We start from the raw sequence: 27,582 nt of genomic DNA, 5'->3' as shown, positions 1-27,582 counted from the left end.
AGCCTTCCAGAAACCCAGACAGCTCTTGAGGCGCTATTTTCTTCCCCCAGAACGGGATCTCCTGGGATGCAGGAGACCCCCAGGATGCAGAGCCCCACATGCTCAGGAAACAGAGACCCACCGTCACCCACTCTTCCGAACCGCCTGCCAACAATTCACCTGAACTAAAGCTGTGCAAAGGCAGGAGGGTAGTGTGGGGGCCTCCAACAGGGCGGGCTCTGAGCTCCCTGAGGCAGGGGCTACACTTCCTTTTGGCTGGGTCAGAGCCGGGTTGCAGCCAGCAGTTCTTTCCTTGCGATGGGTGCACAGCCCAGGGGCTATCTGGGACCAACATCTTTAGGATGGTGTTGCTGTGAGATGGGGGCGGGACAAGACAGAAGTCCTGGGTGGCATGCAGGAAACCTGAGGTGTGGGAGAGGGCCTGGAACCCTGACTCTGTCTGGATGTGCTGTGGGACCTTGGGCAAGAGCCCGAGTTCTTACATTCCCGACCCAAACCCAAGTGAGGGGAGTAGAGGGCAGGCAGGAGGCTCCCAGTCCTCCTCGGGCCACCACTGTCCCCCAGCCCCGAGCAGAGGCATTTTCTGTTTGGGCCCTGTGAGTAAACCACATGTGGCACCGCGGGCACACACCCAGCAAGCCTCCAGGAAGCACTGTTGGATTCCTGCCCAGGACTATATTTTTAAAAATAAATAAAAATAAAGAGTTGCTTACGTTTTTGAGAAAATCAGAGAAGGGCAGGGCGGGTCTTCCCGAGTCAGTCCCCACAAGAGGATGTAGAGTAACAAGCAAAGAGGGAATCCCGAGGCAAAGTGCCACAGCTGCCCACACGGGTCTGCCTCCAGGAGCGCTCTCTGGGACAGTGCTCAGGCTTCCTTCCACCTCCTCCAGGCAGCCTTCCGTGGCCACCCCACTTCTAGCACTTGACAGCTACAGGTTCCAGGCTGCTTCCCAGCACAGGCCTGTCCTCCCCAGGGAGGTGGTGAGCTTCCCGGGGACTCCTGTGCCATCCAGGGCTCCCAGGGCAGGCACAATGGCTGGGCAGCAGTCCCTGAAGTCCACTGCTCCCTGCAGGGCCTCCCGGTGTGCCCACAGCCCTCGGGAAGAGGTGAGGGCGTCGTCCATCCACCCACGTGGCCACCTCAGCCCCGAGTCCTCACCCCTTCTCCAGCCATACCCCAGGCCTCACTGACCAGCCTCAGGCCCTCGCTCTTCTGAGACCTGCACCCCCAGCTCACTGTGCCCCCTCACCCAGCCCTGCCCCTCCTGGGCACCCTGAGGCCCTACCCTAACCTCTCAGAGCCAGCAACCGGTGTGAGACCTCACAGCCAGGAGTAAGAGAAACCCTGCCTCTGCCTCGGCAGCCTGCGGCACAGAGCGGAGGCAGACAATGAGCTAGGCAGGGATTCTCCACGGGGCAGGGGTGGGAAGGGAGGACGAAGGGGCTGTGGGGTGGGCTCGGGGCAGACATCTCACAAGTCAGGCAGCTTCACAGAGCCTCAGTTTACCCCGGCCTTCGGATGGCCTTCCAGATACAGCAGTTGACTCCCTGCTCCACCAGCCCTTAAATACTGCTCCCCCCTCCCCAAGTCCCTCACACTCACCCACCTGCTACACCCAAACAATCTTTGGGCCAGCAGTGCCCCCGGCCCCTGGCTCTCGCACCCCTCTCTGCCTCAGTGTCCGCTTGCGGCAGGCACCCGGCCACGGACACGCACCCCGTCCCCAGGCATAGCTGATGCCCCGCACTTGGCCGCCCCAGGGTTCCTGCCACATCTTTCCCCACCTCTGCTGGTCCGGCGGTAACATTACAGGCCCCTCCTGACCTCGCCTGGGCTATTCCCTGAGGCCTTGGTTTGCACCTGCACCCCCGTCCTGCATGTTCAGGCCGAATCCCCTCTACGCCAGCTGCACGAGGACCCCTCCCAGGCTTCCATCCAACTCCGGCGGGGTGCCTGTCAGGCTCCATACCCCCATCACATCCAGCCACCCACCTACGGCCCTCAGGCATCTCAACACCCAACCCGTCCAGTGCAGCCACATCCACCACACCCTCACTGCCCTCCACGTTCCCCACCCTGGGGGTGGCCATGGTGACCCCTCTTTACCCCTCACAGCCCTGTCACCCAGGCCTGGGGGTTCAGCTTCTCACACCTCTGAACGTGTCCCCTCTGCCCGGTCCAGGCTGTGCACGTAGGGTCTGCGGTCGCCCAGACAGTACCTCCTTCCCTGTCCAGTGTCCCCCACACCAGACACTAACCCGAGCCCTGCCGGGCCACAGCAGCCTCAGTCTCCACATCTGCAGAACAGAGTGATGCACCCAGACGTGGGCAGGGCTGTCGCTGGACCACATTCTACATGGTAGCACCCCCCACACAGTGGACAGTGTCAGAGATGGCACTGTGTGGGGTGGGGTCACCAGGCCACTGGCAGTCTGGGGGAAACTGCTGGAGGCCTGCGGCTCAGAGGCCTCTGCCCCCTGCCCTGGGTGAAAAGGTGGCCTGGCAAGGGCTGAGATGGGTCAGGGAGTCCCCAGCATCTGGAAACAGCTCCTTAGCAGACACACACGGAGGAGTGTGGTGCCCAGAGCAGCCACGGCCACGCCCTCCAGGCTGGGGTCACCCGTCCAGGTCTGGGGACCTGGGGGGGGCCCTGCTGGGCTTGCTGCCTGGTGAGTCACACCAGGATCTGGGGCTAACCGGCAGTGCGTGTGCCTGTGTGTGTGTGCGTGCGTGCGTATGTGTGTGCATGCGCATGTGCTTCTTGGCTCCCTCCTTGCCTGTGGGAATTCCCTGGACGGGGATGAGTGCCCACCTCCCCTGGCACATGGGGAGGCCTTGAGGGATCTCCCTTCTGCCTTCCACTGGGAGCCTCTTCTGGCCACTTGCAGGGGGCCCAAGTCCAAGGATGGAGCCCTTGGCTGGGCTGCTGGGGTGAGGGCTGTGAGGCTGTGCTGCTGGCCCAGGCCTTCACCTTCACCTTCTGGGCCTCTGCATCTGTCTCGGGGAGTTGGACATAGACACGGGACAGATGTCTGGGGACAGACGCAGAGACACCAGGGAGCCAGGGGAGACAACAGGTGTGTTACCTGTCCCAGATCGAGGGCGAGGACCTGGCCAGCCGGCCCTGCAGGACTCGGGGCTGCCCGAGGCACAAGGGCACCCAGGGGCTGCGCAGCCTGTGGGCAAAGAGGACAGAGCTGCTCAGAACAGGTCGGGGTGGGCAGGGCTAGGGGCCATGCGTGGCCCACCATCAGGGGCACAGCCACAGCCCCTTGGAGGGCTGTGAGACCGACAGAGATGGGGAGTTGGTCCCCACCCCCTGCCAAGAAAACTCCTTGTCATCTGCAAAGTAGCAGGGGTTGGGGATGTGGGTACCAGAGACGGGGGCCCAGCCTTGCACCTGCCTTGCACCTCACTCCTCACTCTGAAGGGTCCCAGCTCAGCGGTGGCACTGAGTCCCATCATGGCAGGGTCACTGGTCACTCGCTCAGTGCTTCTTTTGAGCATCCTTTCCCATCACTGCAGGGCAGCAGGTCTACCCTCAGCCCTGCCTCACAGGACACAGGTGGGGTCTGGTCCACTGTCTCAGCCTCAGAGGGGAGTGACGGGGGCAAGTTCCCCTTCTCTGCTAGCTCTGCATCTGTTGGGTGCCTGCATTTGTAGGGCTGGGTTCCTGGCACGCAGGATTGGCCGGTCAGGAGGAGGCCCTGATGGCTGATGTATGGAGTGTCCTGTAGGCTGTGGGACCTGGCAGATGTTAGGGATCCGGGGTCCACTTCACCCTGCCATGGGGCCCCTGCTCCTCTGCCTCTGCCTGTGGCCTGCGTTGGCTGGACCGATGGGTGTGAGGAAGGACAAGCGCCCGCCCCGGCCCTGCTAGGGTGCTGGCCTGCTTGAGGACACAGCGCCCAGACGAGCACCCACTTGGTTGTCCCCCTCCCGGGTTCTCTCTGGGGATCAGCTGGTGGGCTCGCGGAGACGCTTGGGCAGCCCTGCGGACTCTGCGCCAAAGCGGGAGATCTGACCTCTGCCTAGAGGAGCTGGTTCCATCAATAAGGCTCTGATGCTGCCCCAGAAATCAGGCTTTCAAAGAGTGCCTCAAGATTCGGGCAGATGGGCATGCTCAGAAACAGAGCTGTATAATCTAATCCCATTGAAAAAATAACTGCATACGGACAGCCACGGACAGTAATGCAAGCAAAGAAATGTTAATGTTGTTATACTTGGCTGGTGAAATGCTGGGTAATTTAACATTTTTCTTTTATACTTTTCTGAATTTGTCATATTTTCTACAGTGAGGATCAAAAATCAGAGAAAAAAATTGCTGAAGATCAAATTTTGGTACCCCCACTCCAAAAGTCACCATTCGCTCCCATGGGTCAGGCCGAGGGGGCAGCAGAGGTCAGGGAAAGCTCTTGGTGCTGGCCACGAGGCACACATTGATCACCGGATTCCTGAGCTGCTCTGCAGAAGTGGGCAGGGGTCTGATGCCCCAGCGCATGGTAGGGAAGGTGAAGTGGGTCAGGGCGGTGGGCTTGGCCTCTGGCTGGACTGGACTTTGGAAATCCGGTCCCAGGTCCACCCTCAGCAGATGACCCCAGTGCTGCCGAGCAAACAGAAAACAGGACGGGATGAGTGCGTTCACTTGAGGCTGCCAGGAACAACTGCCCTCCCTCCGAGGCCCGACCAAGGTCAGCGACTCCCATGAGCGTCCTCCTCCCAGCCCTTGCCAAGGAGACCCCACCCCAGCAGGTCCCCTCTGCAGGGGCCTTATGGTAGGTGGGATTGCTGAAGAATGAAGGTGCTCAGAGTAGAAAGGCTAGGACCCAGGGGAAACTGAGGCCCAGGAAGGGGCGGGGCTTGCCTGCAGGTGCAGTGAGTCAGTGAGTGGGGGCACGGTTGTGACCTGACCCAGGCTCTGACTCTGGTCTCTCACAGGACATTTACTAAGCATCACTGGTGACCCGCTCTGGTTCCGAGCCAGGTAACAACACTTGGATGGAAATTCTCATTCCCAGCTTGTGGCATGTGGACCATCTCACCCTAGAGATGAGAAATCTGGGGCCCAGAGAAGTAAAGTAAGAGGCCCAGGATCACAAAGCAAGGCTCGGTGAGGATGAGGTAAGAACCAGGGCTGTTGGGCCCTGCTGGGGCTGCCGCCCTCCCCTTCCTTGAACTCCCCTTCGAAGGAAGGGTGGGCAGGGGCATGCCGCTGAGAGCCTGGCACAGGAGGGCTGCCCAGCTGAGAGGCTTGCCGAAGTGTTTTGAGAGCAGGGGAGCCATGACCTGTGGGACCTCGGAAGGGGGAATGAGCCGCCTCCCACTGGTTTCCTGGCCCGGCTGTCAGCAGAGCCAGTGATGGCCCCAGGGGGAGCCAGTAGAGCACGCGGGCCCCAGGGACGACCTGTCTCAGTGTCACTTCCAGCTGGGTGCATGGAACCACGTTCCTGCTCCTGCTGGCAGAAGGACCTGGTGACTGTTGGACAGACAGATGGACTGGGGGTTGGCCTGGGCCACCGAGGCTGACCTGCCAAGAGACCTCGCCTTGGTGCTTCTTGGCAACCTCTGTGGACATGGGTGTAGTCATGTGGGGAGCAGCTGCCACCTGGGCCCTGTGTGTGTCAGGATGAGATGACCCCAGGAAGCCTGGAGCCCTACAGGAGACTGGGCAGGTTGTGTCCATGTCTCCAGGGCATACCTCCTCTTAGGGCTTGGACCCTGGGGGCAGCACTGTCAACAGAGGCCTGTCTTTCTCCCCCAGGGAATGGCTTGAAGGGGCTGCACAGCCAGCTTCAGGTCCTTGATGGGTGGCGAAGGAGAACGGGACACTCAGGAAGCACCAGGCATGGACCACAAGGTGCACACGTGTCCCGTTCTCACCGGTGAGATGCCCCTCCCATTGCATGTCAGCCTTGAGAGGGATGCCACCATTGCCACCATCCTACAGATGCAGAAAAGCCTATGGCCACCTGTGGGACCTTGTGACTGCCCCCACCCCATTCCAGGGCAAAAAGATGGGAGGAAGACGGTGACAGCCTGGTCTGGCCACACCCCAACACCACACTTCTGGCCCCCAGGAAAAATGACGGGACATTTTGCCTCAAGCCAGCCAGGCCTGATGCCTCTTCTCGCCCCTGCTAAAAGGCACAACTGTCCCCTGCGGGCCTTCAGATTTCCCCCAAATGTGGCCGCCCCCACACCCATCCAGACCCTTATTCATGCTGTCCTCTTCCCTGGACATGTCCTCGTCTCCCTTCTCTGTGTCCTCAGATCCTCTCCTCTCTTGTGAGGCTTTGCTCAGATGCCGCCTCTTCCAGGAAGCCCTTCTCGGTCCCCTCTGCTGAAGGTCCCTCTCTTCCTCTCCAGGTGTCTCCCCTCACCTTGGACATCTAGCCTGTGCTGGACACAACCCTCCTGCTGGGATACTGCTTCCCTCCTCTGCTCAGCTAGGCCACTCCACAAGACAGCCAGAGGGCGCTTCCAAACAGGAGGGATGCTCCCTGGCTTCCCACCACCCTGCAAGTCTTGGCGCAGCTGATGGAGTTCAGACAGGGTGACTTCAGTGGAGCAGGCGAGTGTCCACTTAGGGTCAGGGCCGGAGCCCCAGGGCCCTGCGTCTGTCATCCTGCTGTCCTCCCTCCATCACGTGAGGCCACCGGGGCCGTGCCCTTCCTGCTCCCCTGATGCCCATGGGGCCCTGCCGGGCTGGGGGAGGATAGTCACATGAGCTCCAGGGCCCCTGGTGTCAGGAGGAAACCCTTTCTAGCTCCATGGTGTGCTGGGGACACGGGAACCCGGAGCTCAGAGGGCGCTGAGCAGGTTCCTGGAGGCTGCGGGGGAGGCCTGGCTCCCATCCTCCCACTTGACGTCACAACAATGGGGTGGGGCTGGGCTGCGGCTGTCACTGTTGCACAGTCAGCTGAGGGCCCGAGAGCCGCTCCCGCCCTATGCCCCTGGCATGTTGTGGGATCCCACCATGCCCTGGGCACGGCCTCTGTCTTCCCTCTTTGGTCGTGGCTCTCAGCCTGGCCCCACAGTGTCATGCGCCAGCAACACTAAATTTCTCCTCCTCCCTTCCAGGCTGCAGGCAACCAGGCTCTCATCTCCGTGACTTTGTCCCCGAGTCCCCTCTGCCAGGATCTCACCCCTCCCTCCTGCTCCAGGTTAACTCCTCCCCATGTAGCACCTGAGGGGGCCTGAAACCCCAGCTTACCCCACCCTGCCCTGGACGAGGTCGATTGCTGCCTCTACTCCCCACCAGCCCACTCCCCACCAGCCCTGTCCTTGAGACTTGCAGTGCCAGGTCTCCTGTTCCCACCCTGGCCCCCCAAACTGTAGTCCCCCCCAGACGGCTCATTTCTAGACCCAACCAGACCATGTTCTTCCCTGGCTCAGAGCTCCCCCAACTCCTCTCTGTACCAAGACTAAAAGGCCAGTTCCTCACCCCAAATTCCCATCCCCTGGGACCCGCCGCAGCCCCATCCTCGCCATTGCTGGCACCCCCCACCTTCCCGCCAGGCGCTGGCCTTCGGGCTGTGCACATGCCCCTGAGAGCCTGCCTTCACACCCCGCAGTGCCTAGAGCGGGACCAGGCCGAGCAGGGGGGTCACACACCCACCCTTTCAGCCTCCACTGAGTTGATATCAGCCCTGGGAGGTCTTTGTCCCCAAAGCTGCTCTCACCCAGCCTGGTCTTTCCCAGCAGAACCTCCAGTTGGCCCCTGGAGGAAGCCCACATCAGACCCTTGGGATGCCAGCTGCGGGCCCAGGGCCGAGTCCTCGCAGAGCTGCTTCTGCCCCCGCCAAGGCCATCTGGGGTCTCCCTGCAGAAGACCTTGTGGCCCAAGCCTTCCATTGAAGGAGCAGCAACAAGGCCTGTGGGAACCCGGGCTGAGTGGGCAGAATCCCTTGCCCGGCAGAGCCTCTCCTGTGCCGGCAGCCTGTGTTCCCTGCGCCCATGGCCACTTTCTTTCCTCATGGCTCAGAAGAGCCTTTCCTTCCCCTCCAACTTGCTCCTGCTGCACTGACTCTGTCCTTTGTGTCGCCTGGAAGCCGACAGCAGACCACTCCCAACAGAAGGTGGGGGGCACCCCAGCCCCTGCCCACCATGTGCACCCATTCATTTAGTCCTCAGACCCCAGAAAGGGAGGTGTGTACCCCATTCCATTGTCCAGATGAGGAAACTGAGGTTCACAGCACTCAAGGAACAGGGCCTGTCGGAGGTCACACAGCCCGGCTGGGGTTCCATTCCAGGCCAGCCTCACATTGAGATGCCAGATTTTAATGCAATAGCAGCGCTTTAGCCATCCTGGTGCGTGTCTCCCGCACAGCGAGACAACTATGACGAGCTGCCCTCCGCCCCTGTGTGGCTGGAGGGTCGACCACGGTGGCCCCGGAGTCCAACAGGACAGCCCGTCACTGCTGGCACTGCTCTGGGCTCAGCCGTGCCCGTCCAGGCCTGGACAATCCCGTGGCTGACCTCTGCAGCAATACCGGGACTCCACCTGCACAGAGAAGACTCTGAATGTCATCGCCACGGCCACTCGCTGTTGTATGACTGTCCCGGGGGAAAGACACGTGCATACATGTGCCTGTGTGTGTACGTGGTGTGTATGTAGTGAGGAGGGGACTGTCACGGTGCTGAGCTAGGGCCCACAGCCAGGAGGCATGGCCTGGAGAGGAGTGAGCTTTGGTCATCACCAGCTCAACCGGGGCCACCCTGACAGTGTGGATTTGGGCTCAAGACCTCCCGTCCTGCTCCCCCGCCCTTCCCTGCCCCCTCCTTCACTGGCCCCACCTCTCCCTTTGGACCCTCCGCTCCGGGATGACCTGGCCGGCCGCCGCTGCTGCCTCCTGCCTGGATGCAGCAGGAAATGTTTCATCTCGCCTCATCTTATTGGCCAGCCGCAGCCCTGCCCCGATGCCCCCTCTCTCTGCAGAACCACGTGCTGGGAGCTGGTACACCATGTCCTGGGGAGCCCTCGGAGGGTAAGCAGACCCAGGGCGTGCCCAGGGCCAGGGCAGAGCAGGCCAACCCAGGCAGAGAGATGGGGTGGCTGCAGAGTCACCCCTGAACCTTGGCACAGGCTGCCCCCTGCTCAGAGCATGCCCTTCCCTGCACTTCAGTTCACTCTGTTCACCTCCTCCAAGAAGGGCTCCCTGACCTTCCCCCTGCATCAGGAGCCCTTTCTCCATCCTCACCCCAGCCCTACAGTGCAAGGGCATGGGGGCTGTCTCCTCCTGGTCAGGGCACAGGGGCTGTCTCCTCCTGGTCAGGGACCCAGTGCCTGCTGCAGGACTGGAGGTGCCCCAAGAGAGCGCAGCCAGCTCTGAGCTCCCAGCTTCGATTTCAGGAAAGGCCTGCAGGGTGAAGGCCTGGGGACTCTGTCCCCTAGTGAGGGGACAGCTGAGTGTCCGAGGAGGGTAGGTGGGGCAGAACCACCTGGGGCAGCAGGCTATGTCCCGGGGCATCCCTCCATGCCCCCTCTCTGCAGGTCACAGTCCACTGCTGTCCCCACTGATCTCTATCCAACCTGGATTTTAGACGACGAGCCCAGGCCCTGGGTAGTCGCATGGCTGAAAGCACCACACCTGAGTCAGGGCGGCCAAACCCAGGCCCCCAATCCCAGCGTGGGCTCTGCCGGCCTCTTCCAGCCACACCTGAGTCAGGGCGGCCAAACCCAGGCCCCCAATCCCAGCGTGGGCTCTGCTGGCCTCTTCCAGCCACAGAACCTACAGAGAGGAGACAGTCAGGGAGCGCATTGGCCTGCAGAGCCCAGGACTGGGAGGAGGGAGTGTGAGACCCTGGCACTGAGCCTAGTGGGCAGAAGCACACAAGCCATGCTTGCTGAGAGATGACTGCCATGGCAGGGGCTGCCCTGCTGGAGGTGGGAGGGGAGTCAGGCCCAGCTCCCAGACTCTCTGTGATGCCCACTGTGCTCCACCCATGCGGACCCCTATGTGGTCCCACTTCTGACACCCCCTCTCTTTCCAGCTCAGGCCTGAGGATGCCCCTCACTCCATCAGTGCCACTGGGGGCTCTCACAGCCCCTCACCAGCCTTGCCCTCAGTTGGCAGCCAATGACGGCATTACGGCCTCCTCCCCATCACTCTCCTCCTTGTACTAAGGGTGCCAAACCCACCTCTCCATCCACTGGGCTCCTATACCCACATGGATGGCAGGAGACAGCGGTGGGCTGACGGCCTCGCTCTCCATTCATCCACAGACCTACCCAGGAATCCTAGGCATGCCTGTGCCATTCCCCCCACCGACTTTCCTGGAAAGTGACTTCACACCTTCCCCTCCTGCCTCCCAACTCCCCAACACCTCCTCCCCATCCCCACTCAGGCTGATGACCTCGCTTCCATTTCTTCCCTTTCTGCTGAGAAGTGAAACCTTCCAAAGGGAACTTCCCCAGATGTTACCTCCACGTGCCCCACCTACCAGCATCTGCCCAACACCTGGTGACACCCGCCGTTACCTACAGACCAGCCAAGGCAGCCCTTCAGCTGGGCTGGACCGTGGCCACCGGCCTCTCCCAGCTGCAGGTGGGCTCCAGGTAGTCTCCCTTGCTCCTGAACCATCCGTTTCTCCCTCACTTCCCAGTCATTCTCTGGCAGGCAAACTCGTGGTTGCTCTTCCCATATTGAGAACAACCCTCTCTTCACCCTCCAGGCACAGTCCCTGTTCCCCGCTTGATGGAAGTGTCTGATCTTGCTGCTTCTGCCTCCTTACTCATAGCCTGCTGGGACAGGACCAATACCCGCCAGGATCTTGTCTCCTCCATGTCACTGAACTGGTCCTGTCTCAGCCTTCACCTGACCTGAGCTCTCAGCAGTCAGGGACATGCCACCTCTCCCTGCTCCCACACCTCCCACCCTCACTGGGCTCTCTGGCTGCCCCTTCTCAGGCTCCTCTGTGGGGTGCTCTTCATCTCCTGGCCTCCTGGCACCAGTGTGTCCCAGAGATCTGGCCTCCAGCATCTCCTTCCCTGTGTGCACTCACCAGTGGCAGCCCCAGCCGGCAAATACCATCTCTCTGCTGAGGCCCCCACATTTGCGGCTCCCCGACTCCACTGCCTCACCTTTGTCTCATGGGCAGCACAGATCTGCACGGCGCAGCTGAACTCCCATCGCCCCAACAAATCCACAGCTTCCCCCAACATCCTGCAGCAAGACAAGTCCTCTCCCATGCCTCGATGCATCCTTGACTCCTCTCTTTCTCTCCCCATCCTTCCAGGCCAGCAGCAAACCCCAGGGTCTGCCCCCGGAGTATACCAGGAGCCTCGCCTTCTAGGACCACCCACCACACCAGGCCCACTCCTCTCACGTGACTGCCACACAGCCCCGATACAGGCCCCAGCACCTGCCCTCATCTGCTCTCAGCCCGAGACCTTCTTGAAACCAACGTCAGACCCATCCATGGGGAGGTGGGCCATTGTGTGCAGGACACACAGCTGGGAGCATGCCAGTGGGGCCAGGGCGTGTCCCTGAGATGGGTGTGGCCAGAGCCTCGGGCCTGGGGGTTGTGGAGGGGGTGCAGACAAGGGGTAGGCCTGGGGTCAGCTGGCAGAAGGCCCTGAGCGTGTGCTGAAGTGTCTGATCCTCTTCCTGGGGGACCGAGATGCTCACATCAAGGAGCTCCAGAAGTTGGCTTGGGCTTGGGGCTGTCCCTTTGGTGGGAGAGCAGTGCTAGAGCAGGGAGCCTCAGTGGGGCTGTCTCCGAGAGCCAAGGTGAGCTGCACAGTGGACCCAGGAGGCTCCTTGGCACCCCTGCCTGGGCCCCTCTTTCCTAGCACCAGCCTGCACCACCATCACTACTCCCTCGTCTCTCCCTCTGGAGAAGATGGGGTTGGCCAGAGGGTGGGGCTGTACACACCCTGGCCCTGGAGCCCCTGTCTCACCCACCCACAGTCAGTGTGCAGGGGCAGCATGAGCAGACAGATGGCCATGGGCCGGCCCCATAGCCAGGAACGAGCTCCTCGTGGGACTCCCAAATGAACCTTTCAGCGCCTGCCACCCACCCTGGTGCCCAGGAGAGAAGGGGCTGCGATTCAGCACTTCGATTACTGGCTTCATTACTGGCCACTAAGGAACCCACGCTGGCTTTGCTAATTTGACCACCCCACCAGCCTGCTCACCACTGCAAACAGACGTGGGCAAACTTATTAATTGGATCAGCAGGAGGCCTGTTTTTTGGGATTCCAGGGATCACAGAACTAATCAGAGTGGCAGACACTTATCAGTAACCCTGGACTGCAGGACCTGGACCCCTCCATGCCCTGGGCCTCTCTGGGATGCTCTCAGTACCTGGCTGGTCCCACTCCACGTTCGCCTCTGCATAGGTGTGCACACACACTCACACTCACACTCGAGAGGCGAGACTCAGTCTCCAAGAAGAGCCTGCAGCTACGGGGAAGGCTGTCAGCAGCAGCAAGGGCTGGAGGGAGGCGTCGGGGCCAAGGAGAGAGCTGGGGGCACTGGTGGCATCTGTCCTCCCTCCCGAAGCCAGGCCCGGGCTCCCTAAGCCTCCCTTTGGCGGTGTCGAGGATCCCCCAATCCCTGCACCAGCCCCGGGGGGCTGAGAGGGTCCTGTGGACTCTTTACCCTGCTGAATGGTGTGGGCGGGAGAGGGTGGGTGGCTGAGCAGGCCCCAACCTCAGCAGTCTCTGCTCTGCCACAGGCCACTGGGGGTAATGAGCTTGGCACTCAAGCTCTCAGAGCCTCAGTTTCCTCAAGAAGGAATGGGGGCAGAAGCCCCAGCCAGCCCTCAGATGCTCCTGAGATCCAGGGATCATTCCGACAGCCCCACCACACTCTGAGCTGACACCCTCAGAGCTGCTCCAGGTGAAGGGTGACTCGGGCCCAGCTCTGTGTCTTGGGTTCTCCTGTGTCCCCAGCAGCACTACCTGCCCCTGCCTCTCTTTTCCTTCTCTCTTGCTTGGCAAAGCCCTGCCCAGGGAAGCCCAGCCATGTGTCTCCCCTGGCCCTCACTGGCGATCCCCCAGACACATGGCTGGCGCCTGTGGGGTGTCCAACCTCAGCAGCCTGGGGTGGTGTGCGGCCAGGGCAGCCTCCCCTCCCTGAGACGGCCATCCAAATGCCACCACCAGTCCCTCGCACTCCAGCCAGACCCCTGGGACACAGAGACCCAGCAGTGGCTGCTTCCCCAGTCCGGCCAGACCCCCAGGACACAGAGACATGGCACTGGCCACTTCCTGGCAGACCCCCGACCATCACCCGTGCTAGTGGCCGCAAGGGGCAGAGGAAGTGGGGCTGAGGAGCCCAGAAGACCTGGTTCCCAGGCCCTGCTGCATTCACCCGACAAGCATCCCCGGCCCCATCTCCCGCTTCCCGTCTCAGGTCCTGTAACTCGGTCCTGCTGCTGCTCAGGATAGACACCTCAGCTTCCCTCCACACGAGCCCCAGAGCCTCGGTGGGTCTATCAGGGGATGGGGCATGAGGCCTCTCTCAGGTTGCTCTGCAGACACAGCGGGGAGCCTTTCAGAGACAGGCAGTCCCCAGTGCAGAGCTCAGGCCCAGAGGCCTCCAGCCCTCTGAAGGATTTTCTGTCTGTGGTAGCTGGGGGTGGGGAGAGGGAGCCCCATGCGGGCCTGACATGGAGCCTTGAGAAACAGGTACATGGCATTGCCTCCTCTAAAGCACCCAGCCGCTGCCCTGACCATTGACGGCCCCCCGGAAAAAGTGCGGACAGTCTAGGGTGCAGAAGAGCTGGCCCTGCCCCCAGCTCAGAGACCCTCAGAGGGCCCCATGCTGCCAGGCCCTCTCCTTCACGGGAATGATGTCACCACCCAAGGGATGGGCAGCAAGGCCCAAGCAGGGCAGAGCCATCTGAGACAGGCCACAACAGCAAGGCCCAGCCCACCAGCCAAGTGCATGACCCCAGAGTGCACTGATTCCCCTGAGCCACCTTCTTAGGTAGGTGCTTTTACTACCCCCATTTACAGATGTGGCACTGAGAGTCAGAAAGCTTCCGAAAGCTGCCCAAGGCCAGGCACAGTGGCTCATGTCTGTAATCCCAGCACTTTGAGAGGCCGAGGCAGGAGGATCACTTCAGCCCAGGAGTTCGAGACCAGCCTGGGTGACATAGCGACACCCTGTCTCTACCAAAAATACAAAATTAGCCCAGCGTGTTCGTGTCTGTCTGTAGTCCCAGCTATTTGGGAGGCTGAGGTGGGAGGATTGCTTGAGCCCTGGACTGCACTCCAGCCTGGCGGACAGAGCAAGACTGTCAAAAAAAAAAACAAAAAAAAAAAAACCAAAAAAAAATTTGCCGACGGCCACACAGTCAGTAAGTGATGACAGACCTGGGATTGAAACCTAGGTGTGTCTACTTTCTTAACCACGTATCCCATCAGGGAGGCCCATCAGGGAGGAATGGGAACTCAACTGGGCTGTGGGGACAAAGGCACCCTGGCCCCACCTGTAACCCCAACCCCCCAAGTTGACACCATTAGAGCTGCTCCAGATTAGGAGTGACTCCCAGACTCATACCCCAGCTTTCAGTGTCTTGAGTTCTCATCCTCTGAGCCCCTAGCTGCAAAGGGAGAAATCAAAGTGAGGCAGTCATTCACACCTTAGTGAGAATTAGTCCCTAAGACTTCCTCTAGTAGCATCAAGTTTAGGAGTGGGATAGAGAGCCTTGAGGGACCACACTCAGGGAGGGGTGTGGCCTGCTGGGGTAGTGGGTGGGTTGGAGGAGACAAGAGATGGAGAAGCAGGGGGCCTGGGGGAAAGGGACAAAGAAACTCAACAGCCATCCTGAAGGTGGGTGCACCCCCAGGACACCTCTTCCTGAGTTGTTGGGCCCAGACCACAGTGCAATCACTTCCCCACCCTCAATGAGCACCTACTGCATGCCCAGAGAACCTAATCTGGATGCTGTCTAGGACAGGGGCCTGCCCAAAGCAGGTGTGCAGCAGGGGTTTGCTAAATAAAAGGGGACACCTCAAGCCTGTGTGCCCCCAAACCTGCTCCTCCCCCACAGCTGTCCCCACCTCAGGTGAAGAAAGTCGATCCTTTCTTTCAGTTGCTCACGCCCAATGCTCTGGAGTTGCCTTTGACACCCTCCTTTCCCCCACACCCCCGTCACACCCATCAGCAGACCCCGTCGCTCGAGCCTCCAACACATCCAGAACGCAGCACCTCTGCCCTCCTCCATGGCCACCAGCCCTTGCTGTTTCCTGCAGGCCACCGGTATACCTGCTGCTCCATCTGCCTGGACCTCCTGGTGCCTTGACCCGGTGGCACCCGCTCAGGGCCTTCCCCGAGCCACGCTGTACAGGTCACCCACTCCCCGCGCCTCAACTCACTGCCTTCCTTTCTTTTTGTCCCCGCAGCACTTGTCACCGTGATATTTATTTAATTTAAAAAGTTTTCTGTTCCCGCCAACTAGAAGATTCTGCCTGTGCGGCAGAATCACTGCAGTGTCCTCAGCGCCTACAGCAGCCTCTAGTGCTCAGTGAATGCGTGTGGAATCCATGATCATGAACAACGAGAGCAGCAGGGACGGCTCGCGGGGCCCAGGTGGGAGACCTGGGTGGGAGAGGGTGCCCCCTCGGCAGAAGGCATGGAGGGGCAGGGCGGGACAGGACCGGGACCTTCGAGGCCACCTGCTGTCCATCTGTCTGCATCCCTGTGACATCAGCCTGGCATTTCCGCAGAGCGTCTCAGCCTGGACAAGTGTCTGACATGGACAGGACCACAAGCACCGGTCATAGGAGTGAAGGAGAGAGTGCGGCCCAAACACCTGGGTGTCCTTGTGCAAAACCAAAACCAACACCAAAAAGGAGCTCAACTTTGACCTCTAACCACAGGGAAACCCAAGTTCAAGCGGATGAAAAGCCAATAGCCTCAATTCTTCAGGAGGGTTCCTTAAACAGGACACAACGCTTTAATCAGAACGTGAAAACAAAAAAAAAATCCCAAGACATTCAACAAAATTAAAATTAAGAACTTCTGTTCATCGAAGGACTGTGTGAACAGCGAGAGCCGGCGTCCCCCAGGAGGTGTGTCTGCTGCATGTGTAACTGACAATGTGAAGAGCTCCCGCAAATCAATGAGAAAAACACAAAACACCTTGGTAGAAAGTGCACACGGCCTTCGCCGGTGAGGAAACCCAGCGGGCAGCAACCCAGGGCAGTGTAGTTTGCGCTATGCCCACCCCAACAACGCTGGAGGGACGGTGATGAGCAGAAGCGGTTTCGAGAGTGTGTCCCGATCTTCCAGAGCTGACCCTATGCGCGCTTCGTGCCTCGGAGGTTCCACTGAGGGTGCACGCCCAGAATCGCAGCCCACATCCCCAGACACCCGCACAGGAGTTTCCTAAGTTGGCCCAGGCTGCACACTGCCCAGCAGTCTGCCAGGGAACGAACGGATTGCAGGGAAGCTACCAGGAAGACAATTTACCATGACAACAGCAACTTGTAGCTCCACCTACCACCACAAGGGACCCTCACAAACAGAATAGTTTTGGTGAAAAAAAGCCACCCCGAAAGCACAGGCTGACGGAATCCAGGTATGTGGTCCCAAAGCAGGCCATACACAATCGTCCCTGCTGGGAATGCCCTCTCAGGTGGCAGAACCATGAGTACAGCAAGGAACCACTGAGCACAATGTCGGCGTCCCCGTGACCGCTCGGAGTAGGATGGGGCTGTCTGTGGGGAAGGGTCTCAGGGGATCTCAGGGGCTGGCCAGGAGCAGGATGGGGCTGCCTTTGGGGAAGGGTCTTAGGGGATCTTGGGGGCTGGCCATGTTGAACTCCTTGACACAGTGGTGGTCGCCAGGTGGTCGTTCTAAACTTAACCGCTGAACTGTGTGGATATTTGTTAATGTCTCTGCAGGCCTATCATAGTTCAGGACTTTGAAAAGTTCTATTTTGGGGGGAAAATGTGGACACCAAACAGGAGTAGCTCTGGGCACCCCGGGAGCCATGAGAGGCGACTGACCTACTTCTCTGTTTCGCAGAGGAGGGAACCGAAGCCAAACAGAAAAAGGGGCTGCCCAGCAGCACGCTGCAGGAGGCGGGCAGGAGGGACCCCGTTTGGAGGGAGAGGAGGGGATTAATTTGAGGGATTAGAGGCGCAGCGGCTCTGAGCACACAGAGAGCCAGCCGGGACTTGGTAATATCTATAAATATTTGAGTGTCACAAGAATAGTTTTTCAAGCAGTTGGAGGCAGGATAGCTGAGCGTGGCTGAGCAAGGGTCAAGGGACAAGAGCCAGGCCATCAAATGGTGTGGCTGCATATCTACCGTGTGCCCCCCTGGCCTGTGGGAGCCCTACTGTGTGCCAGCCTCTGCCAGGCACTGGGGCTGCCAGAACGCCAGGGGCCAGACCCAGGCTGTTCTCTGGGGTGCCCATCTGGGGCCCTGGGGAGGACAGAGGACACCCCAGGTGTCAGTGGCAGCCCCACTGACCTCCACTCCCCATCCCTCACCTGTCTTCCCTAAACACATCTGCTCTGGGCAGCCCCCAGGCCTTTGCGCCTCTTGGAGGGCAGCCTGTCTGTCCTTGGAAACTCTTACTCATCCTTCATGCCTCAGCTCAAGTGTCCCTGCTTCCTGGAAGGAAGCTCTTCCCAATATCCCAGGCCAGGGTTCATAACCTGGGACCCCAGCGCATTCCGGGCAAATCCTTTCTGTATTCTGTCCACCAGCCTAGGAGGATCTGTTGTGGGCCTCTGTCCCCGGCACTGGAGTCAACCTGGGTCTCTTCACAGAGCCGGTACCCAGAGGGGGCCGGAGTCCCCTTGGGAGGGAGGGGCAAGAGTGTCATGAAAACCCCAGGGAAACGGCGACAGGGAAGACACAGAGTTTGTCATGTGGACAAGAAGGGGCAGGGCATTCTCTACAGCGGCGACCGGGTGGGCAAAGGCAGGGGCATGAAGGTGGCTGCTTGTGGGGAACGCGGAAGCAGGGCGACAGCATGGAGGGGCAGCCGGCCGGAGGGGCCAGGGAAGAGAGACCCCTCAATGTACACCTGCCCACCAAAGGGAGCCACTGAGGGCCACAGTGCTACCAGGTGACATGGTCCTTTTGCTCTTCAGCAAATATTTACAGGACCGTCCCGTGAGTCAGTCCCGGCTCCAGGCCCTGAGGGATCTGGGAGAGAAGGGGGCCAGGACCAGCGCGCTCAGAGCTCATTCCAGACCCATAGACCCAGCCTGTGATGTGCAGACCCCATACTCCAGGAGCCGGGAGGCAGGACCGACCATAGGGTCATCCCTCTGGACACCCCAGGACCCCTTCACTATGACCACTGTGTGGTCTGACGTTCCCCAGAGACCTTCTACCTGGGCCTGCTCTGGGCCAGGTCCCAGGAGAGATGCTCCCACCACAGGGGCTCATGGCACCCAACATCCCTGCAACCTGGTTGGGGTTAGGACACCCACTTTAAAGAGGAGAAAACTGAGGCCCAACCAGGGCCAGGACTTTGCCAGTGACTGGGTCTGTGAGACCCCAAATCCTGCACCCTTCCCTGCAGGAAGCCATGCTGACCAACTTCCCTTCCACTCCCTTGGGCTTTTGGTTCTGAATCCCGGGCACCAAATGCAGGACAGAAACCCACTGGGACAGCCCTGACTCTGACCAGGAGGGAAGATTCTGGAAAAGCCCTTCAGGCAACTCTGAGAACACTAATTGGGTGAGAGGGAGAGGAGGGCAAGACTCCTCTCCAGTTCTAGGAGTCCCTGCCCAACCACCACCCCTGGCAACTCCAGAAAGGCCACATGGCCCAGGGCAGCCCAGGAGCCCAGGCCCTGGCCACTGCCTCCAGCCTTTATGGCTTAGCCCAGGGAAGCCTCAGCCCGCCTGGGACAGCAACACTGACACCATCAGCAGCTCAGGCAGCAGCTCCGCCCACCTGGCACACCTGCCTACCTGTGCACCCAGTCGGGCGGGGTCATGCCTCTGTCCTCAGTGCCTGGCACACAGAAGTGAGTGCCGGAGAGCCTTGGCCGGGCACAGGGAAGGAGGGAAAGAGAAAGAGAACCACCGCGGGGAACCCCCAGGCTGGCCTCAGGACACCCCATGAATGCTAAGTTTTTCCTCAAGTCTCAGCTGAGTTAAGCAGCATTCCCTCCCCCACAAGCGGTACAACCCAGATGGTGAAATGACAGCCGACGTGGGGCGCCAGGGAAGGGCCCGGGCCTGGGCCAGAGCCTGGGTTTGGGCCTGAGGTCATCTGTGTGACCACAGCCAGGGCTGTGGCTCTTTGAGCCTCACTGCCCACACCTGGACCTTGGCCATGACAAAGTGGGCCTGGCTGACGGGTATCAGGTATTTGGGGTCTGAGACTGTACCACCTCAGAGACTGGACCCCTCCTCCCAGCACAAGACATGTGGGTCCTGTCCCTGTGGGACTCACATTGGGGGCTGCACATCAGCTCCGTGGCCCAGGAGATTGCCCCGCTCTGAGAGTCCACCCTGGGTCTCTGTGCGAGCCCACCTGTCCCCAGGCTCCCACCTGGGTATTTCCAAGCCACTCGCCCACACCACTAAGGGTCAGCTGGCAGGGCCCAGGGCCCCTCTCCCCTAGACCTGGGCCCAGCCAGGGCTCTGCTGGGGCTCTGTTCCTTGAGGGAGGGGTGCTCCTCTACCTGGCCTCCTCCCCAGGATGCCAGTTCTGGCCTCGGGAGGGAGTGGCGAGGACAGAGACCCTAGAGGCCAGGGGAGACGGTGCCGAGACCCAGCAGCCAGAGCTGGGCCTGCCGCCCACACAACGCCTCGGCTCAGGCTCCGGAAGGAAAACACGGGAGGGGTGTTCCCAAAGTAGGGGTCAGGGTGCCAGGGGAAGTCGTTGAGGAAGTGGCAAATATTCAAACGGACTGATCCTAGGCCTGCCGTGCAGGTGGCCCCGTGAAGTCTACCGAGGCTTAAAGTTTAGCATCGGGAGGGAGGCCGCGGGGGACACTCCCCAGAAGCTGTCGCGGGATTCCCCCAAAATGGCTCCAAGACGCGGCTGCCGGGTCCAGCCGCGAGGACTCCATCCCCCACCCCCGCCCCCAAGAGGCGGACACTTAAAAGCTCAGAGCCAGGCAACTGGCAGTCAGCGGGGTGGGGTGGGGGTGGGTGGGGTGGGGGTGGGTGGGGGGCGAGCCAGCGCCGGGGCGGTGCGGAACGGCACGAACGGAGCCCGAAGGGTCCCCGGGGACCAGCGAGAGTCCAGGGCAGGGTGCAGAGGCGCGCTGAGGACCGCACAGGACCGGGCGGCCCCCGGGTGGGGGGCGGCCCGGCCCTCAGTGGCGCTCGCCCCAGCCCCCGCCGCAGCGGCCCGGGCCGGCCGAGGAGCCCCCGCGCGGGGCTCCCCATTGCCTCGCAGCGCGCACACACGCACCACACACACGCACCTGGCCCACAGCCCCGCCGAGGCCGCCCGCGGGCCCAGTGGGGTGCGCTCGGGTGGCGCCCCCTTCCCCCGCCTTCCCCAGCGCCCTCACCCCCGCCCCGGCCCCCGCGAACCGCGGCACGGGAGACGCTCCACTCACCTGAGTTTCTCCATGTCTGCGGCAGAGGCCTGCGAGAAACCAAACGAGAGGGTCAGCAGGCAGGAGGTGTGCGCTCCGCGGCCACGCCGGGCAGAGCCAGGCGCAGCGGGCACGGCCGGGCACCCCGCGGGGCCCCGTCCGTGGGAAGCCCGGCCTTGCGCGTCCCCAGCCCCCAGTCCCGGCCGCGGCCCCCGTGACTCAGTGGGCGCGCCGGGCCGCGGCCGAGTAACAGGTGAGCCAGCCCGGGCCGCCGCGCTCCCCGCGCCGAGTTACGCCCCCCGGGGCGAAGAGGGGCCCGGCCCGGGATGGCCCGGCCAGGGGCGATCTCGGCTTCGCCCGGAGTAGGGGGACTCGGCCCGTCCCCGTTAACTCTCCGGCGGCCGCGGCCCCGCTTCTCCCCGCGCCCCGCCCGTTAACCCTTCCTGCCCCGCGCTCCCTCCCGGAGGAAACCGAGCCCCGGAATCTCAGAATCTCCGAGTCGGAGAATGTTGGGGAATTTGGGGCCGTGCAGGATTGCAGAACCTGACACTCACACAATCCCAGGGTGATGGCATTTGGAGCCTCGACTCCTCAATCAGGGACCCGCTGCCCTCAGATTCTGGGGTTCTGGGCCTGGCTTGCCCCTCCCGGGCCCCAGGGATTAACCCGTGAGCGCCCGGCTCGCCGGCGAGGCTCCCTGTCAGGCTTGCGCAGACCCGCCCGCGCGCGGCTTGGAGACCCTCCCTGCCCAGCCCCGCGCAACCGGGCAGCCCCTCCGCGCGCCGGGCTGGGGGACCCACCGGCCGCCGTTAACCTTGCGGGCGCGGGCGAGCGACGGGGACCGCGAGCGGCCCGGGCGGGATCGCACTTCCTGCGTGGAGCGGGGGGCACGGGGCGGGCTCTCTATCACCCGGGAGAGAGGCCGCTCCCCGGGGCTTTCCCCGTCTTTCTGTGCCGTGACTGGCACTCAAGGGGGACGGGGGTCCGAGCCCAGGGACCACGCGACAGACCTGGGAAGACTGATGACTGCCCATCCCGGCCCCTCGCGCCAGGCGCCGCCGCCGCGTCCGCCGGGAGCGCGCTCCGCTCGGGTCCGGGCCCCACGCCGCCTCCCCCACCGCCCCGCCGGGCGAGGGCGCAGCCCGGCCGCAGCGCCAAGCTAGAAGGCCTGGCCCGGGGGCCTCGGCCAGGCTTGGCCACCAACTTCCCGGGTGCTCGGGCCCGCCTTCCGGCGCTCTCCCGGCCTCAGTTTCCTCACCTGAAAGCTGGGGGGAAGGGGGAGGCAGCTGGACAAGGCGCTCCACTGCCCTTCAGCACCCGTGGGCTGCGGAGCGGCTGGGGTGGGGGAAGGAATTTCAGGGGAAGGGATCCCCAAGGCGCCTGGATGGCGGTTCCCCTCCCCAGACGCTCTAAAAGTTATCCAAGACCACGAGCCTGGACCCCTTCATAATCCCTTCTCCTGCAAGACAAGGAGTTTGCCGGGAAGACTTTGCCGCCGGCCAACGCGACCCCCACACCGCTCTCTTCCCCAGGCCCACCTTTCCGGGTCCCCATGCTAGGTCCCAGCATACAGCAGGCGCTCAATAAACACGGACAGTGCATGCCTGGATCCCACGGCACTGGAGCCTGTCTTTCCCGGCCCTTTCCCCTCCTGGCTGTGAGCTCCCGGGCAGGAGCCCTGTGTTCTCACCAGGACACCCCCAGCACCCAGCAGGCTTGGCCTGCGCTGAGCCAGCGCAGGGTGGGAGGAGCCGTCCGCTCAGAGGGTCAGACCTGAACCAGGATCAAACCAAACCCAAGAAATCCAAGTGTTCCTCCATCCACCAACAACACCCACTCATTCACTCGCTCTGGGCTAAGTTCTCCAGCAGAGAGGGGACAGCAGACGAAGCAGAGAGGGGACAGCAGACGAAGCAGAGAGGGGACAGCAGACGAAGCAAGCTCTGCTCTCCAGGGGCTAATGAGGAAGACCCCCACCCCCTCCTCTGGTCCTGGGAGGCCACCCTCAGCAGAATGGCCACGATAGTCATAACAATAACGTCTACCGCCCCTTACACATCACAGCGCTCCTCACCACAGCTCTACTGCGAAAGCCTCGGACCTCCCATGCAGGAGCAAAGCTCCGAGAGAGAAGAGGCTTGCTGGAGATCCCGCAGGTGAAGGGGCCCAGCTGCACCTGGACCCCACTGCTCAGGAGACTTTCCCACCCAAAGGCTGTCTCTGGTTGCCTCAATCACTCATGGCAAATGACCTGCCAGGGAGTTTGTCTATAATTAATATGAATGCATTAACATTTAATTTAAAAAATCTAGCATTAATTATTTACATTGAATGTTTCAGCCCTTCTAAAAGGCCTGTATGGGAATTCTCCCCACCCCTAGAAGGGAACTGGGGGGAAAGGCGGGGGAGGTTGCTGAGCTGCCCTGGTTAAGTGGTGGGGGCTGGGCAGGGCAAGAGACAGGCAGGGAACAGGCAGCCCCTACACTTTGCCTATTCCGGAGCCTGAAGCCTGGCTTTGATGCTACTGTGGCTCAAATCCTCCTCTGACCCATTACCTTCGGGCCAACCACAGCCTTCGGGACAACTACTGCCCTCGCCCTTGAAGGCTGTGTCCTCCACGCGGCCCTCTGTGGGAACTCAGTGGAGTCACTGAGTTCACCACCACACCTGACGGGACAGGACTCTGTGTCCCAGCTCTGTGTCCCTGGACCAGCCCAGCACCTGGCAGGGGCGGGGGGACTAAAAAGCGGATTGTGCTTGACGCTCTCCATGCAGGAGTGACGCAGGCATCTTTGTGGGTGGTGAGGGAGGAGACAGCAGGGAAACTTCCCCAGCCGAGGTGCTGTGCCCTCGGGGACAGTCTCCCGTGAGGCTTCTGCACAGGACCAGCACCCCAGGTGCAAGTTTTGATTCAGCCGTTCCTTGACCACAGGACTGGATGATTTTCTGTGAGGCCCTTGCTATGGGTGAGCAAACCGAGGCCAGTGCATGAAGTGGCTTGCTCAAGTCCCCTGAGGTTAGCCGAGGCCTGCCTGATGGGCTGGAGCACTGTGGTGCTGCCTGGGTCTTGGGCCAGTGGGTGGGGGCCATGAGGATGAGTCTGTGGGGTGTCCAGGGTTCCCACTATGAACTGAGGGGGCAGGATCTCCCTCAGGGAGACTGGGAACACAGGGTGCACACTGGATGCTCTCGGGGGACAGTCCTCAGGGCATAGTACTTCCCCACCTCTGGGCGCTGTCCCGCCACACTCATACCCACTGCCTCTTCCTGCAACACACCTCTCCCCAATGTCTGCCTTAAGTCCCTACCTCTTTCTGGTGGTCCAGCCCAGCAGCCACCTTTATCTCCTGACCCCTCACAGGAGCCCTGCCTGTTGGCCACTGGCCCCTGCTCTCTCCTCACTCCCACCTGTGGACGTCTGGGTCCTGATGATGTGCCCATCCGTGCATGGGCTGAGCCCTGTGGAGCTCCTGGCTGCCTCCCTCCCACCTGCTACTTCCTTTTCTTACCAGCGTCGGGAGGGCTGCCCAGGTCAGAAACATGCCCGTCCACCCTTTCCTCCGCTGCTCTGTTCCCAGGGTGGCCTTGGGCCCGGTCACAGAAATCAGTTCCACTGAAGTGTCACAGCAGCTTTGCTGGATGGGTCTCATCAGCTGTGCATTTGCAGTTTATAGGCAGGAGCCTGGGGATCTGGATCTGGGGCCAGGGCCCTCGCTATCCTCCCTGCGGCACCTGGGCACAGACACTGGCACACAGTAGGGCCTCGCCAGACAAGGTTGAGGAGGTGACTCTGTGCCACCTGTCAGGCCTCCATGAGGGGTTTGTCAATACTGACCTGGCCCTGCCTAACCCTCCGACCCCCATGCCCAGCAGCCTCCCCTCGCTAGGCACACACTGGCCACACTGGCTGCCTTGCTGGCCCCAGGCTCACCTGGCCTATCCCTGTCTTAGGGCCTTTGCACTAGTTCCTTGCATCTGGAATGCTCTGCCCTGACTGCACGGCTGGGGCCTGTCTTCCCCGACTACCCGTCTAAAGCATCGGTGGCGCCCTGACAGCAGAGTTCCTCCATTCTGCCGCTGCATCTCCCTGTGTCCAGGGCCTGGCGTGGAGGCCCTGTGGTGAGCAGGTGCTGTTGGCCTGAACGAATGCAGTGCGTCCTAATCCCCAGCCAGAGGCACCTGCTCCCAGCCCTGGACAGCATCGTTCCTGCTCTCACGGCAGGGCCCTCGTCATTCTCACACCATCCGCGTCCCTTCTTCAAGCCTGCCTTTGTGCCAGAGGGCATGGAGCCCCTTGGTACTTGGCACAGTATCTTCGCAGAGCTCTGCCCTGGGAAACCCCTTTGTGGATGCGGGTCAGTCCTGCTGTGGCCCCCATAATGGAGCACATAAATCCTCTGCCGGACCCTCTGGCCTCATTGCACGGCTGCCCACTGTCCCCTAAATCTGGCTGATTTCTGACACCATGAAGAGGAGAGTGAGCCCACCTCTGCAGGGGGCCTGCCAGGTGCTGAGGGCCATGCCAAGGACAGAGGCCTGGGTTCCTGTCCCAGTTCTGCCTCCGACTCAGGCCAGCCCTACCCTCCCTCAGGGCATAGGGCTGGCCTCTCCGACCCCAACCCTGTGCTTGGCCCCCAGAGACTCCTTACACACACGCTGGGCTCCGGCTTCCTGAGTTTCCCTGAATCTTGTTGCCCCTACCCCTCCTTGAGGGGAGGGAATGAGCCTAACATGTGCAGGGCAGAGATGAGGCCTTGGGGGTGGGGCCTCCTCTGCAGCTGTGGGACCTGGGGCAGGGCTCTCAACCTCTCTGATCCTCAGTTACTCATCTAGGAAGGAAAGATGGAAAATCCTTCACTGGGAGCGACAAGGTGGCTGTGTGTAAGGGACCATCCTGGGGACAGGACTGGGAAAGGGGTGTGGCTGTTCTGAAGAGTCAGCCTTCTAACTGATCACTTGGGGTGGACAGCTTTCTAAGATGTTTTACATGGTACCCTGGCTTGTGACATTCATTTGGCAACATTTACTGTGGGCAGAGCCCTGTTCCGGGGGATTCAGCACTGGTCAAACGATGAAATTCTCTGCCGTCACTGTGCTGATATTCTCATCCAGGGAGACAGACCTCAAGAGAGGAATCAGTAAACCATCCCTCCCACCCTGTGTGTTCGATGGGGATATGTGTACAGAGAACAATGGGAGGCAGGGTGGGGCAGGGAAGAGGTGCAGTGATGAACACGGAGGTCCAGATGAAGTGAGCTGAGCCCAGGAGCAGATGAATCCCAGGGGATCGCTGGAGGAGGGGCGGGTGAGTCCTGGGGCAGCAGGACGGGGTGGAGGGGGCGGGGGATGGAGGTGGTGGGGCGGGGAGCTTCCGGAGGAGGGGCGGGTGAGTCCTGGGGCAGCAGGGCGTGGGGGGCGGGGGGGTGGGGGGGTGGAGGTAGTGGAGCGGGGAGCTTCCGGAGGAGGGGCGGGTGAGTTCCCAGGGAACCACCAGAAGAGGGGCGGGTGAGTCCTGGGAAGTCACTGGAGGAGCAGCCCTGGGGCTGCGTCTGGTGAGTTTGGGAAGCATCCCCGTCACCAGTGGGAAGGAGCGGTTGGGGTGCGGAGCCTTGTGTGCCCTCATCAGGACCTTGGCTTCTGCCATGAGATGGATGCGAGTCCCTGGAGGGATGAACGGAGGCGTCTCCTTCACACTGCTGTGTGGAGATGGGCAAATGCAGGACCCCAGGGCGTCCAGCCAGGCCCACGGAGCCTGGGGTGGAGGTGGGAGGGATTCTTGGATTCCCAGGCAGTCTAGAAGCAGACACAAAGGAAGAGAACCCCTGAGGTGACAGAAGCATTGTGACCTGAGCAGCTGGAGACAGGCGGGGGAACATGGGGGATTCAGGTCTGGTGGTGCCCCTTGGCCATCCCAGGGGAGACACCAAGGGCTGGGAAATGGGCTTGGAGTTCAGGGGAGGCTCCAGGAGACGTGAACCTAAAAGTAGTCAGATCAGAGTGACACTGGGGAGGCCACCAGGGCAGCCACGGTGGAAGGGGACAGGGGCTGGGATGGAGCCTGGGACCCTGCCACTGTTGGGGGTCAGGAGGCAAGCAGGACTAACCAAGGAGACTGGGAAGGGGCAGGTGGGAGATGGGAGGAGAGTCTGCAGTAAGGGTGGGGGTGGTCCTTTGGGGGCTGTCTCAAGGAGGAGAGCGGGATCATCGGTGTCACGGGCTGACCCACAAGTAGGATAAGGATGGAGAGCTGCCTGGGCCTTGTGAACCCCAGGCATCCCCAAGCTGCAGCAGCAAATGAGCCGCGGGCTTTCCTGGCCTTATCCGATCAATGGGAGAGGGAAGAGCGCTTGCCTAGGGTTATCCAGCAAGTTGAGGATCTGAACCCAGGCCCTGGCTTGGGGCTGTCCCCACAGGGGGCCAAGAATGTCCTTTCCCTGGGGAATCCCCGCTCCTGGCCTCAGCTGCAGAGGTGACCCTGTCGCACCTGAGGTCTGGGTCTTGTCTAGGCTCTGTGTGACTTCATACAGGGCCTCCCTTTACCCAGCTGTGCCCTGGTGCTGCCGGGCTAGGCTGGTGACAGCGAACTGGCCTCCCAGAGCTCAATCTGGCCCACCGACATGTTGTATTTGGCCTGCACAAGGCTTTTTTTTTTTTTTTTTTTTTTTTAACATTCGAGCCAACATTTAAAAATTGGGAGTTTACATTTTAAAATCCGTATTTTTGGCTTCTACTGAAAAATTTGGAAGATCTGGCAACGTCGGCCCACATTCCCACATGGCAACAGTCAGCTGGGCTGGGAAGCAGCTGCCCCCTCTCCAGGCACCTCGGGGGTCCCCCATTCAAGAGAGGCGCCATCCACATCTGAGCTTTCCCTATCATCGGGAGGCTGAGGCCAGGCGGGCAGAGTGGCTTATTCAGGGTCACTCAGCCGGAAAGCCTCTCAGACAGGATCCAACTGCAGCCTTGGGGACTGGCATTGGGGGTGTTGTCACGACCCCACCCAGGGCTCTGCCCCTGGCCCTGTGCTTCCTGCTCCGTCTTGACTTTTGTTCTCAGATAAACACTGGATTGAGTCATTCACACTAGTATAAATGAGGC

At 61.3% G+C, this 27,582-nt stretch overlaps 1 protein-coding gene across 10 annotated transcripts in view; it reads right to left on the bottom strand.

Annotated features, from left to right (window-relative positions):
- The window catches only part of LOC105467416 (brain enriched guanylate kinase associated), a 50,126-nt gene that overhangs the window by 10,034 nt on the left and 12,510 nt on the right, over positions 1-27,582 (bottom strand). For 3 of the 10 annotated variants that reach the window (XM_071099595.1, XM_071099597.1, XM_071099596.1), the window contains exon 2: positions 20,506-20,534. In XM_071099595.1, coding sequence (XP_070955696.1) covers positions 20,506-20,534 — 29 coding nt within the window. Of the gene's footprint in view, positions 1-159; positions 351-3,087; positions 7,195-20,505; positions 20,893-21,038; positions 21,146-21,494; positions 21,575-22,022; positions 22,385-27,582 lie in introns of those variants that run through there. The other 7 variants (XM_011716993.2, XM_071099598.1, XM_071099599.1 and 4 more) reach the window with 6 other exon arrangements.

Source organism: Macaca nemestrina, chromosome 7 (genome assembly GCF_043159975.1).
Source record: "Macaca nemestrina isolate mMacNem1 chromosome 7, mMacNem.hap1, whole genome shotgun sequence".
Classification (NCBI taxonomy): Eukaryota; Metazoa; Chordata; class Mammalia; order Primates; family Cercopithecidae; genus Macaca; species Macaca nemestrina.
The sequence above is the reverse complement of the archived record's forward strand: the minus strand, read 5'-3'. Positions and strand labels throughout refer to the sequence as shown.